We start from the raw sequence: 22,111 nt of genomic DNA on the forward strand, positions 1-22,111 counted from the left end.
CTATGAGTAGTTTGTATGGAACAACTACTGGCAAGAATATTTTCAAAGAAGTTGAGGAAACGCTAATTTGGTACCAGCTGAAGTGGAACCTGCTAAGATATGTTACAACTGATAGTAAATATATGCATGGAGCAATAAAAGGTTTGGTTGGACAAATTTACAGAGCTTGTGAAAATATAAGGTGTTTAAAGCCAATGTCATTCATTGTATTATACATCAGCGCACACTCTGCAGAAAATATTTGAATCTATCATATGTTATTGAACCTGTAGCGTCAACAGTCAAAAGTGAACTTCATTCGCTTTCATGGACAACCATTGTCAGTTCTATGAATTTTGTCAGAAATAGAAACTGAATATCCTGACTTGCATTATCACACAGTAGTTTGATGGCTTAGCAGAAGTAAAGTTTTGTTGTGACTTTTTGAGCTCAGGGTCGAGTCTGACATTTTTCTGAATGAGAAGAACCACCCTTAACCATTATTACTGAATGCTGAATGGCTTTGGACATTAACTTTTGCTGCAGACATGATAATGTTTCTTAACTTAAGTCTTCAACTTAAAATTACAAGGCAAAACAGTGCTTACAGTATATGCAAAACTTATACTTAGGTAAAGTCATTTCAACAACAACTAACATTTTTGAATCACAAATAATGTTAAGTAAGCTGCTTTATACACTTCTTGTGCTGTCAAAAATTAAAACAAGAAACAAGATCTCCATTCGCACACAAATTTGCAGCAGAAATATTTTCCAGGCTCAAACCACAATTCCAGCAGCGTTTTTCAGATCTTGATGCCAGTGCAAAAGAAATTTCCATATTTCAAAATCCATTTAACTGTGCAATTAAGGAGCTTCTATCTAACCTTCAACTGGAAGTGATTAATCTGCAATGTAATGACATGCTAAAAGGCAAATATCAAGAGAAAAAACTAATAGAATTCTATAAATGCTGTCCAAGTGATGCATATGCTCAATTAAAATCATAAGCTTATGGATTGATATCAGTATTTGACAGTACCTATCTGTCTGAAAAGACATTTGTAAAGATGAAATATATGAAATCTCATTACAGATCAGCATTAATAGATGAGAGTTGCAATCGATTTTGATGAAGGGAACACTAACTTTCAACTCCAGTTAAGCAAAATGTTATCTACCAAACAAGAATTCCATCTTTCTCATTAGCAGATCTGTATTACAAAAAATGTATGTATCATCATCATCATCATCTGAATTTTATTAATTAAAAAAATAGTTGAAATTTGTTTTCTCTCTTGTTTTACATAATATCCTCAATTTTACCCCTTGGCCCACCTAAAATGTTTACTATCTGGCCCTTTACAGAAAAAAAATTGTTGACCCCTGTTATAAACTATATGACAATATTGTAGCACTCCTGGTGAAGGTAGCTGTAGAATACATTAGAGATTCAGCTGAGAGGGAATTCCTGCCTCTGTGAAGTAGCCAGTGCTGGAGTGGGCTTGTAGTGAAGCAAATGGACAAGAGTTGTTGAGCGACGTGCAGTAAGGGGGAAAAGAGTACTTCAAAACAGCAGCAGAAAAAGATGTATGGATATTGTATTTGCAGTAGGAGGGGAGTGAGTACAGAGCAACGTTATCCATTCCTGTCTTCCAGAAATGGTTGCTGGCCTGTTTTGGTAACTGGGCACCCAGAAATATAGCTAAATTCTCAGCCTCATAGCACACACAAGCCCTACCAATAAAAGAGCTGAGCTTTAAAAACTATCAACAAAATGGAGGAGGGGACGAAAACATTTTTTCCCTAAAAAAATTCTCCCTGTACAAATCTGTAAAACCCTTTCTCATTAAAACATTTCAAACATTTCTTTGACAGAATATATGCAATGCTAAATATTGAATCTATTTAGCCAGCAAGATCATTCATTGATTTTTATTATTATAATTTAACACTTGCTACATTTCCTTCTGTTATTCATCTATCTGGTCTCCCTCCCTTCTTGGACAGAGAAGCTGTCAATATTCTGGTTTTGCTGATACTTAAAATTAAAATTCAACTTCCATTATGCTTTATTTTACCAAAAAACTACTGTGCAAGTGTTGAATAATATGCTGGGAAAGCTTCATTTAGCTTGAATGTTGCAGATCAGTTTATTGTTATAAGTACAGGAGTAATACCATTAAATAAATGCACACACAAATACACACAAAACAGCATCTTTAAACTCAAATTACTTAAGGCATGTTTTAGTCTTGTGAACATCCAGTTAAACATTCCACTGGCAGCAAGGTAGCATAGATATATTCAAGCAAAACAGGTGAGTTTTTAATGAATCCTTCCTATAATGTTAACTTTGTCAGTAAAAAGCAGTGGTTCTCAACCTCAGCAACTTTAAGATGTATGGACTTCAACTCCCAGAATTCCCCAGCCAGAAAGCAAAAAAAAAGCAGGGATCAGTTTAAAAAGAAAATGAAAATTTTTAGGGGGAAATGTAAATATATCTCACATCTAATTACTGATGTGCTTTAAAGATGTAATGTCACTTTGTTATTTTATAAACTGTATTATGATCAATTGATTTGCTTATGAAAGAATGCTTGGTGCATAAAACTGAAAAGCAAATTCCAACAATAATTAAGTAGTTACTGACTGAATTTGTTTTAAAATGTTTTAATTTTTTGTTACAAATCAAAAAATAATCTGCTGAGATGCTAGAAATATAGCATCTCTTCATTTTATCTGTTTTAGAAAAGCAACACAGAAAGCAGAACAACAGCAATAGCAATAGCTATATACTCTTGATTTATTCTCTGTGCATCAAACAATGCAAAGGATATACTAAATTTCCAGGGGGGAAAGGCAGGGTGGGAAGACTGGGACCCAGAATCCGTATTTTATCTAATTTTTTTCACATTTTCTGAAATATTCACATTATTCAACATTTCTGAAAGTTCAAAAAGAATTTTGCTTGTATTTATTTCTCTACCCTTTTATAGGTAATTTATTTACCAATCTGAAATATTTTGAAACATTGGCCAATTTATTTTACATCTTAATATGTGTATGTATTATTTAAAATGAAAAAAATTCAAGTATTTCATTTTTTTTTTTTTGTATTTTTTCAATGTGTCAGAAAAAATGTTTTAGGGGAAAAACAGTTTTTCCTGGTTCCTTGCCAGGCCTGAACACCTATAGCTGTGAATGATAGTTTATTGTGTGTGTGTGTGTGTGTGTGTGTGTTTGCGTGTGTGTGTGTATGTATGTATGTATATGTGTGTGTGTATGTGTGTGTGTGTATATGTGTATATATATATATTTATATATATATACATTTTTATTCATAATATATATATTATATATATATATTTCAAGCTGCGTTTCCAATCTCTTCCTATATAGAGTAACTGTCCAAACCCAAAAGCTCCTCCTAGTTCTGTAAGAATCTTTGTCAGGAAAAAAATGATGCAAAGCATTTTTATTCTGTCAGATGATAAGAGCAAGATGTAAGTAATAAGATGTCTGGTCTGAGAGCTGTCGGGAGAAGAACATGGTTTTAAAAACTTTATTGGAATCAACAGTTGCCATTAGCCTTGTCATTCTGTAATTAAGAGGCCAGGACATGTGAAGTAAGGCAGACTATTCATTCATGTCTTCTATGAGTTTGACCGCATGAACCTGCAGCATAGTTCATTGCAAGCTCAACATTGTCTTCCATGCCTTTAATTCAGATGATACTCAGAGCAATTTTTGTAAACTGTGAACAGCTTTTACAAAAGCCTCATTAATGTATGGACACTGTGAAGCTAATCAACTCATAAAGCCATTCACATTTGGGAAATTTTACATTAACTAGTTTGCTCTATAGCAGAGATTATGTGGAAAGCCTTTTCCTACAGAGAATAATGGTAGTTTAGCCAAGACTATAAAACAACTTTCTTTGCTCTACTTATCCTGGGGAAATCTGAATATCTTACTTCCAAACTTATGGCACCTATCTCATGATAAATAGCCAGCATGAATAACATATTAGTCTCTCTCTCTCTCTCTTTTTCTTTTGAAAGAAAGAAAAGGAAAACAAGTAGCAGATAGAGATTGGAAGCAGGTGTTCTGGACCAATCTTTCAGCCAACTTTGATAAGGAAAAAGATATATTTCCTTTTTTATAAATGCACTATCTTTCAAAATATACAAAGTGCAGTTGCCTAAACCATACTTCAGTTATAGCAAGAAAGCTACTTACTTGGAAATTAAAGAGATAGAATAATGTATCGGTGGTGATAGGGAGCGAGAGGTCCCATCCTCGGCCCCTCCTTTGTGGGGTGCCTCAGGGTTCGGTTCTCTCTCCGCTCCTTTTCAACATCTATATGAAGCTGCTGGGTGAGATCATCCGTCATCATGGGATGAGGTATCATCAGTATGCTGATAATACTCAACTATACATCTCCATCCCTGGTGAGGTAAATGATGCTGTTTCTGCCCTCTCGCGGTGCCTGGAGGCTGTGAGGGTCTGGATGGGGAACAACGGGCTCCAGCTGAACCCTGGCAAGACGGAGTGGCTGTGGGTTAATGGCTCTTCTGTATCTGGGACGTTGTCATCGTTGGTTCTGGATGGGGTAGCACTGCCCCAGACAGACCCAGTGCATAACCTGGGGGTCCTCCTGGACTCACGACTCCTGCTCAAAGAGCAGGTGGCAGCCGTGGCCAGGAGAGCTTTTGCACAGCTTCGGGTTGTGCACCAGTTATGTCCTTTCCTGGATCGGGATGCCTTGCGAACGGTCACTCATGCCCTCGTTATCTCCCAGATAGACTACTGCAACGCGCTCTACATGGGGCTACCCTTGAAGAATATCTGGAAGCTGCAGCTGGTCCAGAATGCGGCCACGTGGGCGATTTTTGGGGCCTGAAGAAGGACCCATATAACACCTCTGCTTCGTGAGCTGCATTGGGTACCAGTTTGCTTCCGGGTCCAATTCACGGTGTTGGTTATCACCTTTAAAGCCCTACATGGCATGGGGCCAGGCTACCTGAAGGACCGCCTCGCCCCCACGATCTCTACCCATCCCACCCGATCTCACAGAGAGGGAATGCTTTGGATCCCTGCAGTAAAAGAACTCTGATTAGCGGGGTCCAGAAGGTGGGCCTTCTCTGCTGTGGCCCCCGCCCTTTGGAACATCTTGCCCCCAGAGGTGAGACAGACCCCCTCACTCCAGGCCTTTTGGAGGGACTTAAAGACATGGCTCTGCCATCTGGCCTGGGGCAGGGAGGGAAGAAATCAGAATTGGGGTTGGCTGGCCCCTTAGTGGTATGCTGTGGCCCCAGCGGCCTCTTGGATTTCTTAGCTTTTTTGTTTTTTAATGTTTGGTTTTATAACTTTTAACTGTATTCATGTTTTTTAGTATGTTGTAAGCCGCCCAGAGTCCCCCATTGTGGGGAGATGGGCGGGGACAAACTAAAATAATAATAATAATAATAATAATAATAATTAATAATAATAATAATAATATGTGTATTATAAATAATATGTATAGAATAATACCACTGGAAAGGGCTGTTCAGGCCAACTCCCTACTCCAACCAAGAATCCAGATTAAAGCATATTCTTTAATAGCATCATATTTTGGTTTGCAAAAATTACTTATTTATTTATTTATTTATTTATTTATTTATTTATTTAGGCTTATATGTCATCCCCATCCAGCAGGAAGATGTGTAGGCTATAACACTAACATAAGAAATAGAGTGATTGTGTCTCTATTCTTCCCATTCTTCTTCTTGAGAAGCAAGGATAGAGGTATCAGCTATGCGAGTAGCAGTCTGTGTAAAACAGGTTTATCCTGGCATGGATTACAGGTCAAGATGGCAAACTGGCCCCTTTTATAACCTGATAAGAATTCTGTAATATTTTATAAACTCATGTTTTGTTGTATCATACTATTCAAAATGTATCTGGAATGTGGCAATGATGACCTTGAAATCTCAAATAAAAATAGATTTTCAAACACATTTTTTTTAAAGGAACAACTTTACTGTGTGCAGAAAACACTCAATATGATAGCTACTAGTTTATTTGCAACATACTAATTCTGAGCAAGACACCAAAAAGATTTTAAAAGCTATGTGTAGTACAGTATGTTCACATTTCATTTGACTGCAAATATAATTAAGTAATTCTGTTTGTTGATATGTGCAGAATACAGTCTCAAGTTATCAGCAACACTATCTGATTTTGAAATGCTGCTGCAAAATGAAATATTTTAAGCCTGGATTCCATTTTCTTCTTCAAAGCCCTTGATACAAAATAGCTTGGATAACAATGGCCCGGAAAAAAAATTTTTTTTCCAGAACTAACAAATATGTAATAATTTTTGCTTTGTCCTTTGGAAGAAAAGATATAGAATATTATTCTGTTTGAGTGGCTGTTCCTTAAAGAGAAGAACAATATCAGTATGACTATACATGCCTAATTGATCAAAATGTTACAAATGTAGAAAAGGTAGTAATAACAAAAGATGACATAGTGACTAGGAAAAAAAAGTTTAAAAGCTTTTTTAGAAGACACATATGCAGACCAGACTGAAAAATCCATGATATTTATACAGTAATTGTACAATCCCTGATCATGAAAACCCAAAATCCAGGAGCCTAAAAGCTATGGTGAAATGGTGTAAGAATAATATGTAGAAAATGTTACTTTGTCAGTGTATTTCCCCATAACTGAGGACAATTTTCCATACAAAAGCCACTGATAAATATTTAATGATTGAACCATCTGTGTAGTTAACTGTCCAACAATTATCCAGTCTGATGATTCTGTCTTCTGTGCCCCTGTTAATGTTATTCTCCAAATCATTTCACTTTTAAATGGCATTAATAAAACAGAATGTAGGGGTGTCAATGTTAACCAGAGCGTTAACCTAAAAAAAAAAAAGAAAGAAACAGCCTAGTTTACTTCATGATCAAAGGATGAACATACCAGCAGTTCCAAAGTGGCTCAGTTGAAAAACCAGAGCTACCTGCTTGCAGATGGAGGTGCAATTTGTACGCTTCCCATCAGTTCAGACCAGCATGGTCCATGGTTGGAGATGGAAGGAGGTGTGGTCTGGTGTGCAGACTCCCCTTTGCAGTTTATAAGTATGATACAGGTTTTTAATTGCAGTTGCTGGTCTTTTTAACAAATGCCAACTTTAAATATTGTGATTCTTCTGAAGTCTGGCTTTTTAAGAAGGAACTTGAAGGGAGCTATATATATTGAAAAGAAAAAGCTGCTCACCTAAAACTTTTCTGCTATTACAGAAAAGGAAGCCAAAGGCAGATGGTCCTCAAGCATCAGCAAGAAAAGTGTATTACAGTTATATTATTATAGTTGGTCGCACAGTCAGCCAGATGTTTAGACTGGATTTGGAATTTTTATCTACCTCTCGAGTCCTTCCCAAGGGCCTGGGATAGGCAAATGTTGTTGTTTGATGGTGTTAAAGGTATTGTCACAGGTTGTAAGCTATTCCAAGTAAAGCTGCCTTTTGCAATTGTCTGTTGGTGATTTTGCCAATGCTGATGGTATTCAAGTGGTGCTCCAGATGTTTTGGGATTGCACCCCAAGGCGCCTATTACTACTGGTACTATCTTTGTTTTCTTTTGCCATAATCATTCTATTTCTATTTGCAGGTCTTTGTATTTTGTGGTTTTTTTCCAGTTCTTTCTCTTCTCTTCTGCTGTCTCCAGGTATAGCTATGTCCACTATTTAGACTTTTTTGTCTTTTTTATCAAGAATTGTAAAGTCTGGGGTGTTGTGTGGCAGGTGCTTGTCTGTTTGAATTCTAAAGTCCCAGGGTACTTTAGCTTCTTCATTTTCTATTACTTTGTCTGTTTTGTGGTCCCACCAGTTCTTGCTTACAGGCAAATGGTATTTCTTACAGATATTCCAATGCACCATTCTTGCTACTTTGTCATGCCATTGTTTATAGTCAGTCTGTGCAATCTTCTTGCAGCAGCTAACTAGGTGGTCCACTGTCTCTTCAGCTTCTTTGTAGAGGTGGCATTTGCTGTCTGTTGCTGTCTTCTCAATTCTGTCTTTTTATGCATTTGTTCTTAAGGCTTAGTCTTGTGCAGCCAGAATTAGCCCCTCTGTCTCTTTCTTCAACTTTCCTGCTCTTAGCCATTGCCAGATCCTATTGTTATCTACTTTGCCTGATAATTTTTTTGTGTACTGGTCATGTAATACTTTGCCTTGCCATATCTCTTTTTTATTCTTCATTTGACCTTTCCTGTAGGCCAATTTGGTCTCTTCAGTATTCGTTTGTGCATTGAAGTCAAGAGGTCAAGAAGGTCAGTAGTGAATACATCATGAGAGTGAAGAAGATCTTAAAGTCCAAACTCAGTGGAGGAAATACCATCAAGACTTTTAACACCTGGGCAATTCCAGTCATTAGATACACAGTGGTGATGATGATGATGATGATGATGATGATTGGTTGCACAGTCAGCCAGATGTTTAGACTGGATTTAGCATTTTTATCCACCTCTCTTCTCCTGCTGCTGCTGCTGCTGCTGCTGCTGCTTCTTCTTCTTCTTCTTCTTCTTCTTCTTCTTCTTCTTCTTCTTCTTCTTCTTCTTCTTCTTCTTCTTCTTCTTCTTCTTCTTCTTCTCTTCCTCATCATCATCATCGTCATCGTCATCGTCATTGTCATCGTCATCGTCATCCTCATTATCCTACACAATCCACAATTATATAGTCACTTTTTCTTTACAACAAACTCTTTTCCTTCTTTCAAGCCAATAGAGAATGTTTCTGATCACCTTTTCAAATGAATTGGACACAGAAATAGAAAGATGATTATAATTGCTATAGAAAATATTTTGTGGCATTTAGTGATTTAGTATTTTCTTAGGCTAAGTAAGAACTAGTGCTTATAATTATGCAGCACACCTGTTGCCATTTATCCCAGCCAGCATTTCCATGGAAACCAGACCCAAAAATTGACACCTCATGTTTATTATTATATACATTTGTGTACATGTGTACATACACACATACACACACACTTGTAAAATTTCAGTATATCTATATATGTACAGATCCCCAAACCTAAGCCTACTGTTTTATAAAATAAAGCATTTATATAGAATTGTACAAAAGAAGCAGGGTGCTGAGATGCATATATTTTTTATGTGAACATGCTTTTGTTTAGTGTAAATTATCCATCACCTTGAGATACAGCTATACCTTTAGGTCAGGAGTAAGAAACCAGTTCTGTCTGAGGATTTCATTCTCATCCAGGCTTCCTCCTAGCAGCTGCACTTCAGAGGTCTGTCAAGCATACACAGCTCCAGAGCTACACATGAGGCAAAACTACACATAATGCACACTGCTTGATTTTCCCACATCACATACACAGTCTTTCTCTCTCAATCTCAATCTCAGTCTCAATCTCATTTTCTCTCTCTCTCTCTCTCTCTCTCTCTCACACACACACACACACACACAATCCCCATCTCTCCACCACTCCAAAACACTTTTCACTGAACCTGCTGCAAGGCTTTTTCACAGTGTAATTGTTGGGGAGGGTGATTTCTGGATCACAGTTAGGGAGAGGTTTTTAGTCCCTTTTTCCTCTCTAGCAGCTCTTCTGAAATGGCCTTCTTCCCAAAGTGTTATTGCAATGAATTAATTAAAGCCACCAAAGGGATTTAATTCAAGCCTAATTTCTCTAGGGTGAGGCAGGTTGAGGAAGAGAAGTTCTGGACTGAATTGGAACATTCCATGTTCAAAGATTCCCCATCCATAAGAAAATGCAGATATTGGCATTAAAAAAATATTTGCGTGAAGAAAGTCCATGGTCACCTTTATTTTGTACTCAGACTTATCTACAACTCTAGATGCATTAAATCTAATGAAATGCAAATGAAATTTCAAGACAACACACTAAATACTAGAATACACATGAATACTAGAAACCATTTTGACCTTAAGTCACTTTTGCCATTTTTGGTTAACTCTTTTTGTATACTTTTTAGGCTACCAAAACTTAGAAAAGTTCAGAGATGTGGTAATTCTAGGGAGTTCTGTAGAACCATGTTATAGACATCTGAATTTGTCTTTGTACTAGCTATCACTCTTCAGAGAATTCAGCATTCTTCAAAATATAGCGACATTCATTGACACCGAAATGAAGAAGTGTTATGCCTATGAAATAAGTAATCATACTTATGGTTCCAACATATAGCTAAATAATACTTCACAATACTTTTTCTAAATTTCATGTAAGTGTCTTTTAAGTTTAATAATAACAATAATAATAAGAATGCATTATCATTGCTTGTTTGTTTTTAGGTAATGCCACAGGTAACAAGCATCTTCCAATTATTCAAATGGAAGGCATATCAAGTACTTCTGTCTCTCAAACATAATTCTGCTATAGAAATTCTGAATAAAATCAAATATAGTATCTAATTCAGCCTTCCAACTGTTCCTTATGAATATCCATGCTGGCTGGGAATTCTGGAGTTATAGTTAGAAGCACTATCCTGAGGAAAGTTGATATACTTTGACTACAGGCAGTTCTTGCTTAACAATCATTCATTTAGCGACTGTTTGAAGTTACGGCAGTGCTAAAAAGCTTATGACCAGTCCTCGCACTTATGACCATTGCAGTGCTCCCATGATCATATGATTGCGATCTGGGTGCTTGGCAACCAGCTTGCAATTATGGCAGTTGCAGCATCCTGGGGTCATGTGATTGCCATTTGCAATCTTTCCAGCTGGCTTCTAGCAAGCAAAACCAATGGGGAACCGTGTGATTTGCTTAATGACCACCGCAAAAAATGTTGTAAAATCGGGTGCAGTCACATGATGCCTCGCTTAATGACTGCCCTGCTTAATGACAAATTTTCCAGTCCCTATTATGGTTGTTAAGTGAGGACTACCTTTACAACAAACAATTATCTGAAAATAAGGTATTCTGACTTTAGGCTCGATTTAGAAACCCCTTACAACAAATAACAGAACTGCTGCAAATTGAATGGTGCATATTTTGCACCATTGGTTATTAATTATTGCACTTAGACATGATTTATTTAGTGCAATACAGATGGGATTTTAAAAGACAATACTAGATTGAAATTAATTGATAGTAGATTTAAGTAATTTCAGCAATTGCAGAATGTTGTAAATTTCTTTTCAGCTTCACACTGTCATACAGGATACAATACTGAGGTATGACATTAATCTAGATTTAAACCCAATTATCTTCTACTCCTTTTCAGACAATAAAAAGGCAACATTTATTTATTTATTAGATTTATACCCACTTCTCCTCAGTTGTTCAACATAGCACTCCCTCCTCTTATTTTTCTCACAACAACAACTTTGTGAAGTCACCTGGGCTGAGAGAGAACAACTGGCCTAAAGTCAACCAGTAAGTTTCCATGGCTAAGGGTAGACTTGATTCTGAGTCTCCAATATCTTAACCAATTTACAACAATGGCTTACTATAACATCTTGTTTGTGAAGTATTAAACCAATATAAAATTCTGATTAAATCTCTGGATCATCTAAACCACACCTTGCTAACTTAACTTGGGTCTCAACCTGCCAATATTGAACAGCCAATCCTAGTGGTAGAATTTTTGCATGTACACAATCTGTACTTTAGGGTTAGCATCTTTAGTTAAAAGGAAAAGCTTTCATGAGATGGGAAAGAACTGCTGAAGAACTACTCTGGCTCAAAATAGACGTGTCGGTCAAGATTAGTGAGCAATATACTATACTATAATATATTTTATTTATAAAAAACAAACTAGAACATGAAACTAGCTTGCACATTCATGAGGAAAACATCCACTAAGAAGTCTTTAGTTCACCATGAAGGATTTTCCTCTGCACAATTTGCATGACAATCCATGATTTCTGTAACGCAACTCAGTAAGTTGAACCAACAGTGACAAATCGCCAGTCTTTTTAGCATTTTACATTTTACAACCAGAAGAGCAATATCAACAAAGTCAGTGCTACTTTTAATGTTTCTCCAAGATATTCAACTGAAACAGATTACATTATACTGAAATATAAATCATAACAGTAATGAAATATGGTCAAACTCTGTGCAGTTTACTGCCAGGTCCCCAAGTTCAGATAAGTTAGTTAGTTAGTTATTACATTTATACAGCTGCCCATCTCACACAAAGCAACTCTGGGTGCCATACAACAATTAAAATAAAAAGTGAATAAAAACAGGCATTATAACAGATAAAAAAGTTATTATTAAAATAAAAACATTATCACATATTTTCAGGAGGGAGAACATTCCACAAGGAGGGAGCCACAGCAGAGAAGGCCCATCTCCTGGGACCCACCAAATGCAAGTCCTTGGCCAATGGAACTCATTGCATACCTTCCCTGCCGGATCGAATGGGATGGGCTGATGTGATCGGGGAGAGGTGGTCCCTCAGATTACCTGGCCCTATGCCATGAAGGGTTTTAAAGGTCAAAACCAGCACTTTGAATTGGACCCAGAAGCAAACTGGCAGCAATTTGCGAAGCAGAGGTGTAATATGTGCTCTTCTAGGAGCACATATAACTGCCCATACTGCCACATTCTGCACCAGTTGAAGCTTCTGGATACTCTTCAAGGTAGAATGCATTACTGGAGGTGACTAGGGCATGAGTGGCTGTGAGCAGAGCCTCCCGATCCAGAAAGGGGTGCATTTGGCACACAACATGGAGTTGTGCAAAGGCCCTCCTGGCCACAACTGCCACATGCTCTTTGAGCAGGAGTTGTGAGTCCAGGAGGACCCCCAGATTGTGCACAGGGTCTGTCTGGGGCAGTGCAACCCCATTCAGTACCAAAGATGGCATAGCTGTAGCACCAGAAGGCCCCAGAACCCTCAGCTGCTCAGTCTTGCCAGGGTTCAGCTGAAGCCTGTTGTTCCCCATCCAGACTCTCACAGCCTCCAGACACTGTGATAAAGCATCCACAGCATCACTTACTTCACCAGGGGCAGAGATGTATAGTTGGGTATCATCAGCATACTGATGATACCTCACCCCATGGTGATGAATGAGCTTACCCAGCAGTCTTATGTAGATATTAAATATCTATATTAAGGGCAGAGCACTGAATCCTGCAGTACCCCACATAGTAGGGGCCAAGGGCAGGACATATCCTCCCCAATCATCACTGATGGAATTGACCATGGAGAAAGGAAGCAAACCAGCACTGCACCATGCCGTCCACCCCCAGTCCCCTAAGCCGATTCAGAAGGATACCATGTTGATGGTATCAAGAGCCACCAAGACTTCAAGTCCGGCAAGGATGGATGCACAACCTCCATCCTGCCCATGCCAGAGATCATCCAGAAGTGCAACCAATGCTGTTTCTGTCCCATACCCAGGTCTGAATCCGGACTGAAAAGGATCCAGATAATCCATTTCATCCAAGGCCTTCTGAAGCTGTTGCACAACCACCTTCTCCAACAACCTTACCCAAAAAGGGAGGTTAGATAGTGGATGAAATATGGTTATCTTTTATTGAACTGTCCTGTAAAATGTCATACATATACATAGGCATATACATATACATGTTGTGTGCTAAAACTACTTGCTTTTAGTGAAAGGCTAAAAGAGTTCAGTATTTGTAATGAGCTAACAGTATCTCCTACTGTGTGTCATAGACATATGCAACCATGTAGCCCCTGAAACCTTGGATTCAGTCCCCAAAACCTTTTCAAATATATATTATGATGTAATAAAGGAGAAAATTAATGCTTGCAAGACAATCCTATAAACTGTATTTAATTAATATAATTTAAATGAAACCATTTATAATTTTTGTACTGACCAACCTACTTCTTTTGTCTTTTGCCCAGCTACTTTTTAGTTAGTCAACATTCAAAAGGTGAGTACAGCCCTCAGTCCAGAAAAAGGGTTGAGTAACCAGTTACCGTCCACAATCCAACTAAAGAGAAACATATTTCACGTAATGCCGTATATCTTAATTCTGCCCTTCCATCGTATATAACAAATTTCACTTGCTTATAGAGACACGAAACAAAAGAGATCCAATTCACAATCTCACTAAGACAGCATTTAGAGAAGTAGGCATACTGATAATTTCAGTGCATGAAAAAAATGAGGGACATAATACAAAAGATAATAAGAAATTGTCTCAATTTATTTATTTCATTATTTCTGAATTAAGTGGAAAGTACTTACTTTTGGAAGAGACGCTCTGGAGCCTGAACTTTGAGTGGTCATTGTCAAGACTGTAGTTATGCCCAAAGCAACTCTGGCTGGAGCAGCATCCATGTTGATCCAGAAAGATACCCAGGACAAAATGACGATCAGCAGGCTAGGAATGTACATCTGGATTAAATAATATCCCATCTGACGCTCCAAATGAAACTTTACTTCAATGCATGTAAATTTTCCTAGAACATGAAATTACTTTTATAAATCACTTTTGTACATTTTAATCCTATTATATTATGAGTGTAAATTAACTGCCTTAGACCCATGGACTGTGAAATGTTGGATATTATTCAATTGGATGGGCATATTTCCTTCAGTAATAATACAACGTATATCTTGACTGACTTTCTGTCCTGAAGGAATCAACCCCAAGTTAGTCACTTGAGATTTTTAGATCACTTTACCCAAAGATAACTACAGTTGTAACAATTGATACAATTTATTGAGCTCGCTTGTTGAATACAGTTTAATGTTTAAAAAATGAGGGCTTTAAAAATTAACATAGCTTTATACTTTTCTTGAATTAATAAACAAGACAGTGCTTTTGAAGATTCAGACCCAAAAGAGGTTGATGAGAGCATCTGTTGGCAGTGGGACTTGATGTTTTAAAGGGACAAGCTGTTTTAAAAAACTGAACAACTAAATGACTTTGGCAACAGGAGTTAGTGAAATCCATAAATTCTGCAAATAATTATCTGACTTGGTATGAATCTGTAATGTCCAACTGCATTTACAAACTGGTATTCCTAAAAATTATTCTCTGGCTCTATCACTTATTTTCTTTGGTAGTTTGCAAACTACAATAGAATTATCTGGGTACAACTAGATAGTGGTTTCTCCCTTCCCCACTCCCAGGTCTTTAATAAGGATGTAAGCTCACAAAAGCTTATGTCTTTAGTACAATTTGTTAGTTAAAAAAGGAGCTACCAGGCTCCTTCTGATTATGGGTCTCCTAGAGAATACATGCCCTCGGGACTCTTTGTGGCTGGAGATATCCCAATTACACATCTGGATCATGTCCTATTCAATGGGGCATTTTTCCCTTTGAAATTCTGTATCTGTTAAAGCCTTGAAAATGAATTGATGTTTTGAAGTCAGTATTTTTATAAGAAATTGAAGGAAGTAGATTAAATCAAAAGTATTTCTGTGATTTGATGGATAATTTTCAAAGCTATGAAGCTGCATTTTTTTCATTCTAAAATTTATTTGTTAGATTTATATCCCACCTTTCAGCCAGGACTTCAAGGCAGCATACATACTATTCCCTTCTCTTATTTTTCCTGTAACAATCCTGTAAGTAGGCTGGGCTGGGAGAAAGTAACTAGCTTAGACTTGGGCAGTGCATTTCTGCAGCTGCAGCTGTACTAGAACATGCATTTCCCAAATACCAGCCCATTGAGTTGACCACTGCGCCATGCCAATGTTATTTTTGGTACATTGGACACAATAGATATATTGAATAAAGACTGATTACAAACAATATGTTCTTTGAAGTTTAACTCAGGATTTGCAATGCTAATTCATATGGCGGCCCTATTCTAGCATTTTCAAATTTTGGTCAGAAATTCTTAGAGCTGTTGGCATGACTTTAAAGAGGGATCACTGTTTGTCATCAATGAATAAGTTTTCCTTGGCTATATTCCCAGTATTTAGAATTTATCAAGACATCAACAGTTATAGATATTATGCAACATTGGCAAAATAAATCAATACCTAATTTGCAGCTTGACTGGTATGTGTACATTGGCTCATTATTTGAATTTAACAGAAATGTAATCCAATCAATTTTTATTGATTTATCTATGTAATTAATGATATTAATAGCCAGGATCCTTTAACCTTGTCCATAAGTTTCTAATGTTGCCTATGCATTTTGGAGATCATTGTTGAGTAACACAGTGCTTACCAGTATTGTAATGTTTTGTGCAATAACCAAGCTCCTTCTCTTCTTTCAAAATAAACTGTGGCAGAGTTAAGCCTTCTGCTACTTGTACTGGGCCATCACTCATCCATTCAAATATTAGGTCATTCATTGTATAGCCAACTAGAACAAACAAATCATTTGTAATTAGATAATAATGGAGTTGCTACAAGAGGCAAATAGCAGCAGTAGAAAACTACTTTAGTTCTGAAAGAGAAAGCACGGGTAATAGATAAATACGGTTATCACAAGGAATGGCATGGCACCAATGAATTAGGGTATCTAGATTAAACTTGGGGAACATGTGACCATAAGCATATCTATAGCAATAATAATAATAATATGCTATTATTATTATTATTAATATGTTAATATGTTAAAGTGAAGTGCATTGGATTTTCTATACTTTTTATCCTCCAGGTGAGTTGAGGCTACAATTTATAGATTACAATAGCATGGCAGCTGCAAATTAAGGTACTTATAGGTCTAATACATTTGGACAGTTCTATATTGGAAAAATCTGCATCAGAGGCTGTCAAGTCTCCAATCCTATTTATGTTTACCTAGCAGCACCAGAAATATTGCATCTGGGCACCCCAGGAGTATCGAGGTCCACATTTGCTTCTATACCTGTCACTACTGACCATGATCACTCCATCCAGTTCATGCTGTTTGCCTTTGGGGATGTGGGGGATTGACACTGTATGTTAAATGCAAAGATGTACACACCAATGGCCTGCCTCAGAAATGTTGCTATTTACTCCCTGTATTTATTCTTGGATATGCATTCCAAGTGGCAAACAGCCCTCCAACTGAAGAATTATAATTACCCAAAGAGAATTTTAATTCAAGACCTTGAGTGTGAAAATCATGCATGCTATCACTAGAGAGAAAGAAATAGAGAAAGCAAGCAAATAGCTTGTTTATTGACAAGTACTGGCAAATAGCTCAGAATTTATTTATTCTCCCCATCCAAAGAGGCCATACTCAATCCTCAAGGTCAAGAAGTAGGACCCTCTTCCCCAAGTCACCTCTTTCCAGATGTATTGGGACTGCAAAGATCAGAATTTCCAGCCACCTGCTCAGAGGGGATTTGGAGAGTCACAGGTTCTGCCAGGTTATAGGAGGCTGAATTAGAACATTTAGTTCTGTATTCTCAAAATCCCTCTGGTCTTAAGACGATTTAATGGGTTCCATTACAAAGAAGGAAAATTAAAGCCAATGAAATTTTTTTTTCCTTTTCAAAAAGAAAAAAGTAAAAAATAGTAGCAGTTGTAATAGAGACACTGTATTAATGTTTTGTTTTGCTTTCCCCATTTATTTTCTTCAGTGACACACTCTGTATATGCCAGAAACTCAGTACAGTATTATACTACATGAAGTGATATCAAATGCTAGCATCTCAAAGAGTCAGAATATGACTGGCATTTTTTTTTTAAATAAAACTAGTATCTGACTTACAGCTTTCTAGTTGCATTGTACATGTTTGTACATCCATGGGAAAATTCTTTAGATCCATGGGACAGGATAAAGTTAATGTTAGCCTAAAGGAGTGCAAAGAAATGTAAATGTGTTTAGTAAGCATGGAATTACAACTAAAATTAATGTTTAAAAACCACTCCTAGAAGGAAAAAAAGATCAAAGCCTATTACAATCTATTCATTTTGAAGCCTTTTGTCACCTCCTGCTAAATGAAATATTGCGTTTTCTGTTGTTGGTTTGGTTGGTTGGCTTTGCAAGTAGCAGCCTAGTGTAGACTTCAATCTTTTGAATGGCTTCACCATGTTACTTTAACATCACTGTGTTCTTTTTCTTTGAGATATACAAAAACACATGCATACATGCAGAAAGAGAAAGTCTAGAGCAGGGTTTCTCAATTTTGGCAACTTTAAGATGTATAGACTTCACCTCCCAGAATTCCTCAGCCAGCATATGCTGGCTGGGGAATTCTGGGAATTGAAGTCTACATGTCTTAAAGTTGCCAAGGTTGAGAAACCCTGCTCTAGAGGCAGGTCTTTTTTTTTTTTTTTAATCCGATTGCTTTAAACCTGTTGAACCAACATGTTGTCTACCACAAAACAACTAATTGTTTTTAACAATTGTTAATAGTTTTAGAATTGAGATTTTGTTTTACTTAGCAAGAGACCATATGCAGAGGTTACAACAGTGGCACTTCCAACTCGTCCCCTAATATGTATTAACACATGTTTAAGTGTATATTTGCTATAAGAAGCTGTACTGAAGTTTAGTGAGGCTGGTCAATAAATGATGGCAACCAGGGCCACTTGCAGTCAATGAATCAAAGCTCATTGCAAAGTCTGTTTAGATAAGTAACCACAAGCTTCACGCAAGGAGTGGGTTAATGGGAGAGATGTTGGACCAAGAATGCTGTGCAATCTCAGTTTTAGTTGAACACACTTCCTTGGAATACAGTAGAACCACCATATCAGGAATCATTTAGGTCATGAAGTCCAACTGTCTACTCATTGCAGGAGTACACTTAAAGCCTCCCCAATATATAGTTCCCCAGTATATAATCACATCCAGAGAAAGGAGCCACCTCACTTAATCACTGACTGCTAGTCTCTTATCTTTACAAGGCTGATACTAATATTCAACCAGAATCTGTTTTTCTGTGACATAAACCAGTTATTCTGGATTCTGCAGTCTAGGATATTACGGAATGGGTCTCAATCGTTTTCTGAAACATTCCTTCTGGTAATGCTTCTCATTGCTAACATACCCTGTTCCTTTAGTCTCTTCTCTTATTTTCTAGTCCTCTGATACTTCTCTAGACCAATTCCATTTCTCAGTCTTTCTTAAAACTGAATGTCCAGATCTGGACACAGGACTTGAGGTGGAGTCACAACTACTACTTCTCAGAATTTGGAAACTAAATGGCTATTCATGTAGCCTAAAACTGCATTTGCCTTTTTAGAAGCCTCATCCCACTTCTGACGCATATTCAGCGTAATATTTCTTACTGCCTTTGTTTCTTAAATTGTTATTGATTGCTGCAATTTATATGCGGCTCAATTCCTAAAAGGTTCTGAGCAGCTTACTAATGATACAAAAGCAGATTGAAGAACTTAACAGAGAGGGAAGAATAACCAACTCCCTCCAGCCAATAACAATCAATTTCATAGCCATTGAGGAAAACCAGCCCAACAACAACAAAAAATTTCTAATGCATGGAAGGGATCTGTCATACCATCAGTCCCCAGACTTCCTAAATGCCAACAGGAATGGTGTGATCTGCCCTCAGATGGAGCATTGAGAGTGAGAGAGAGAGAGAGAACGAGAACACAGTACAGAAAAGGCCATGGTCCCCAGTGATGACAATTCTTCAAATATAAGACTCAAAGGGTGCCTTCCCAACTAAATCTTACTGGATCGGCAGAACCTACTGGGAGAAGACGATTCCTAGATTCCTTTCACATAGATCGGTATACTTTTCATCTTTAAACTATGCATGTGATTTTTTTTTTTTTTTTTGGTAAATGCAAAATTTTGCATTTGCCTCTATTAAATTTCATGGTGTTATTTTCAGCCCACTTCACTAATTTGTCCACTAATTTAGGCATTCTGAATGTTCGTTCTTTTTTCATTTTCTAAAGAATCTTAACTATACCACCCACCTTTTGTGTCTTTTGTTAAATCTAATAAATAATTCCCCCTACTCCTTTTTCAAGACATTAATTTAAGTATTGAAGAGTACTAGGTCTAAGACCAAATTCTGTGGCTCCCCACTGATGACTCACTCCAGTTTGATAAGGAACCATTTCTGAACATTTTCTGAATACTGTATTCAAACCAGCGCTGGATCCAACCAGCTCTGTGAGTATACCATCCAGCCTATACTAATTAGCTTGTTAATCAGAACTTGATTTGTTTGAACTATGCAGTTTTGCTTATTTGAATTTGTCACATTTGTAGGATGGAGTCCTGTATTTGATTATCTTTCTTAATAATCTTATTAATCAGCACAAATAGCACATACAATATAAATGACCTTTCTGTCACATTAGTAGCTCATCTAATCATCAGAAATAACTAACAAAAATCCACCACTCCCCTAAAATGAGATTTCCTTGCCTTTTCTATTTATAGCTGTGTGGTTTTCAAATGATACGTATCTTTTAGTCATGATGTTTAACATACACCATGTACAGAATCCTGCTCTCATTTATATTATTCAGAGTAAAGTATCATTATTCCCTGTGCAATGGAAAGGTTCTTAACTTAATTAGCATAATCAATAGTACAGAAATTCTGGAGCACCTTTCTACTCACATGACTACATTTCTTGATTTATTGATTTATTTAGGGTGTTTCTATACTACCAATTTTGTAAAGACTCCTGGTGGTTTACAACTGTCGTGATGCTAGCCAGTTCTCACAAGAGTGACAGCTGGGTTCCCAGATCGAGAATACACATTTCTTATTGCCAAGCAGATTCAGCAGTAGAGAAAGCATGACTTTGGTCCCATAAACCAAAGGCAGATACTCCACCCTTCCCCCTCCTGGATAGGATCAAGCATTGTTCTTTTGAAATCACATCCAGAGCTCCAGGAAACAGAGAAAGAAATGGCTGTACCTGATCTGAAAAGGAAGTGGATGTTCCATCTCTTCAAGAGCTCTGATAAATGGCTGGAATTATTCCCAGAGCCTGTATGAAGCCCAGGAGAAAGAAGGAAAGGACTTTCCTCTGGGCTTCAGATTGCCTCTAGGAAATAGGTAAACAGTTTAGGCAGAAGCTATGTTTCAATTTGGCTTGTCTGTGTATGCTTAAATCCAATATCACAAGCTTAGTGATTAGTCATATTGTACATATATTACATAATATTTATTATGTAATATTTATATAATATTATACTTTAGTCTTATATTCGTATCTGAGGTTGTTCATTGTTATTTTCTTATAAATCTCTTGAAATGGTAATTTTTCTCTGAGAAATTCTTTGAGATCTGTAAAATTCAATGCCCCAGGTAATTGTAAGAGGTCAATGTCATATTGTGGTCTTTTGGATTTTTAGTTCAACCGATCTGCCATTCAAATCTCATTTTAGGGGAGTGGTGGATTTTTGTTAGTTATTTCTGATGATTAGATGAGCTACTAATGTGACAGAAAGGTCATTTATATTGTATGCCAGCTTGCTTCTTATCTATGCTCTAGATTAGGCAACCTTCCATATTATAAATATATGCCAGTTTGGTGTAGTGGTTAAAGGAATCACTCTAGAAATTGGGAGACTATGAATTTGGATCCTGCCTTAGACACAAAGTCAGCTGGATAACTTTGGGCCAGTCAGCATTAGAAAGGAGACAATGGCAAACCATTTCCTATAATCTTGCCAAGAAAACTACAGGGACTTGTCTAGTCAGTCACCAGTAGTCAAGACTGACTTGAAGGCACAAATAAATTTTAAAAAGAAAATTGTTTTTCATTTATCTTTTGTGAGATTGACCTATTTCCAAAGGGGGTGGGGAGAGAGAGAGAAGGACTGATATCTCTAGTCACACACCTTGATGATATATTGCTGGGAGGTGATGCTATAGTCGTTATTTAAGCATTATTGTTTTCCTTACTGGAAAGGCAACAATATGGGGGAGCCCTATCTCTTTCACACACCAGAGGTTGGGGAAAAGATTGACAAGTGAGTGCTCATCTGTAAGATAGTTTATAGCAGCAGGAACACCCAGGGCTGGAGACAGGGCCAGAGTGTGAAGACGCAGAGGGCTTTTAGGTGATAAATCTGATGATTCCAGCCTGCTACCCTAAGGGCTCAGCCTTACTCCCTATAGCTGGCTGGAGAATTCTGGGAGTTGAAGTCCATACAGCTTCAACTTGCTAAGGTTGAGAAACACTGCTCTACAGCAACCCTATAAAATCATAGCATTATAAAAGAGCCCTTCCCACTTCTCCCAGAACAAACCCTAGAGTCAGAACAACTACACCATTCTTCA

General features: G+C 37.3%; 1 protein-coding gene across 2 annotated transcripts in view; it reads right to left on the bottom strand.

Moving 5' to 3' along the window:
* GLRA2 (glycine receptor alpha 2) overlaps positions 1-22,111 on the bottom strand; it is a 127,105-nt gene that overhangs the window by 64,996 nt on the left and 39,998 nt on the right. For both annotated transcript variants that reach the window (XM_088144432.1, XM_088144431.1), the window contains exons 5-7: positions 17,606-17,688; positions 16,130-16,267; positions 14,188-14,402 (exon numbers count right to left, since the gene is read on the bottom strand). In XM_088144432.1, the coding sequence (XP_088000558.1) occupies positions 14,188-14,402; positions 16,130-16,267; positions 17,606-17,688 (436 nt within the window). The remainder of the gene's footprint in view (positions 1-14,187; positions 14,403-16,129; positions 16,268-17,605; positions 17,689-22,111) is intronic.

Source organism: Python bivittatus, unplaced genomic scaffold (genome assembly GCF_059951505.1).
Source record: "Python bivittatus isolate LINGU-HERP-01145 unplaced genomic scaffold, Pbiv_v1 ctg000350_np1212, whole genome shotgun sequence".
In the NCBI taxonomy this organism is placed as follows: domain Eukaryota; kingdom Metazoa; phylum Chordata; class Lepidosauria; order Squamata; family Pythonidae; genus Python; species Python bivittatus.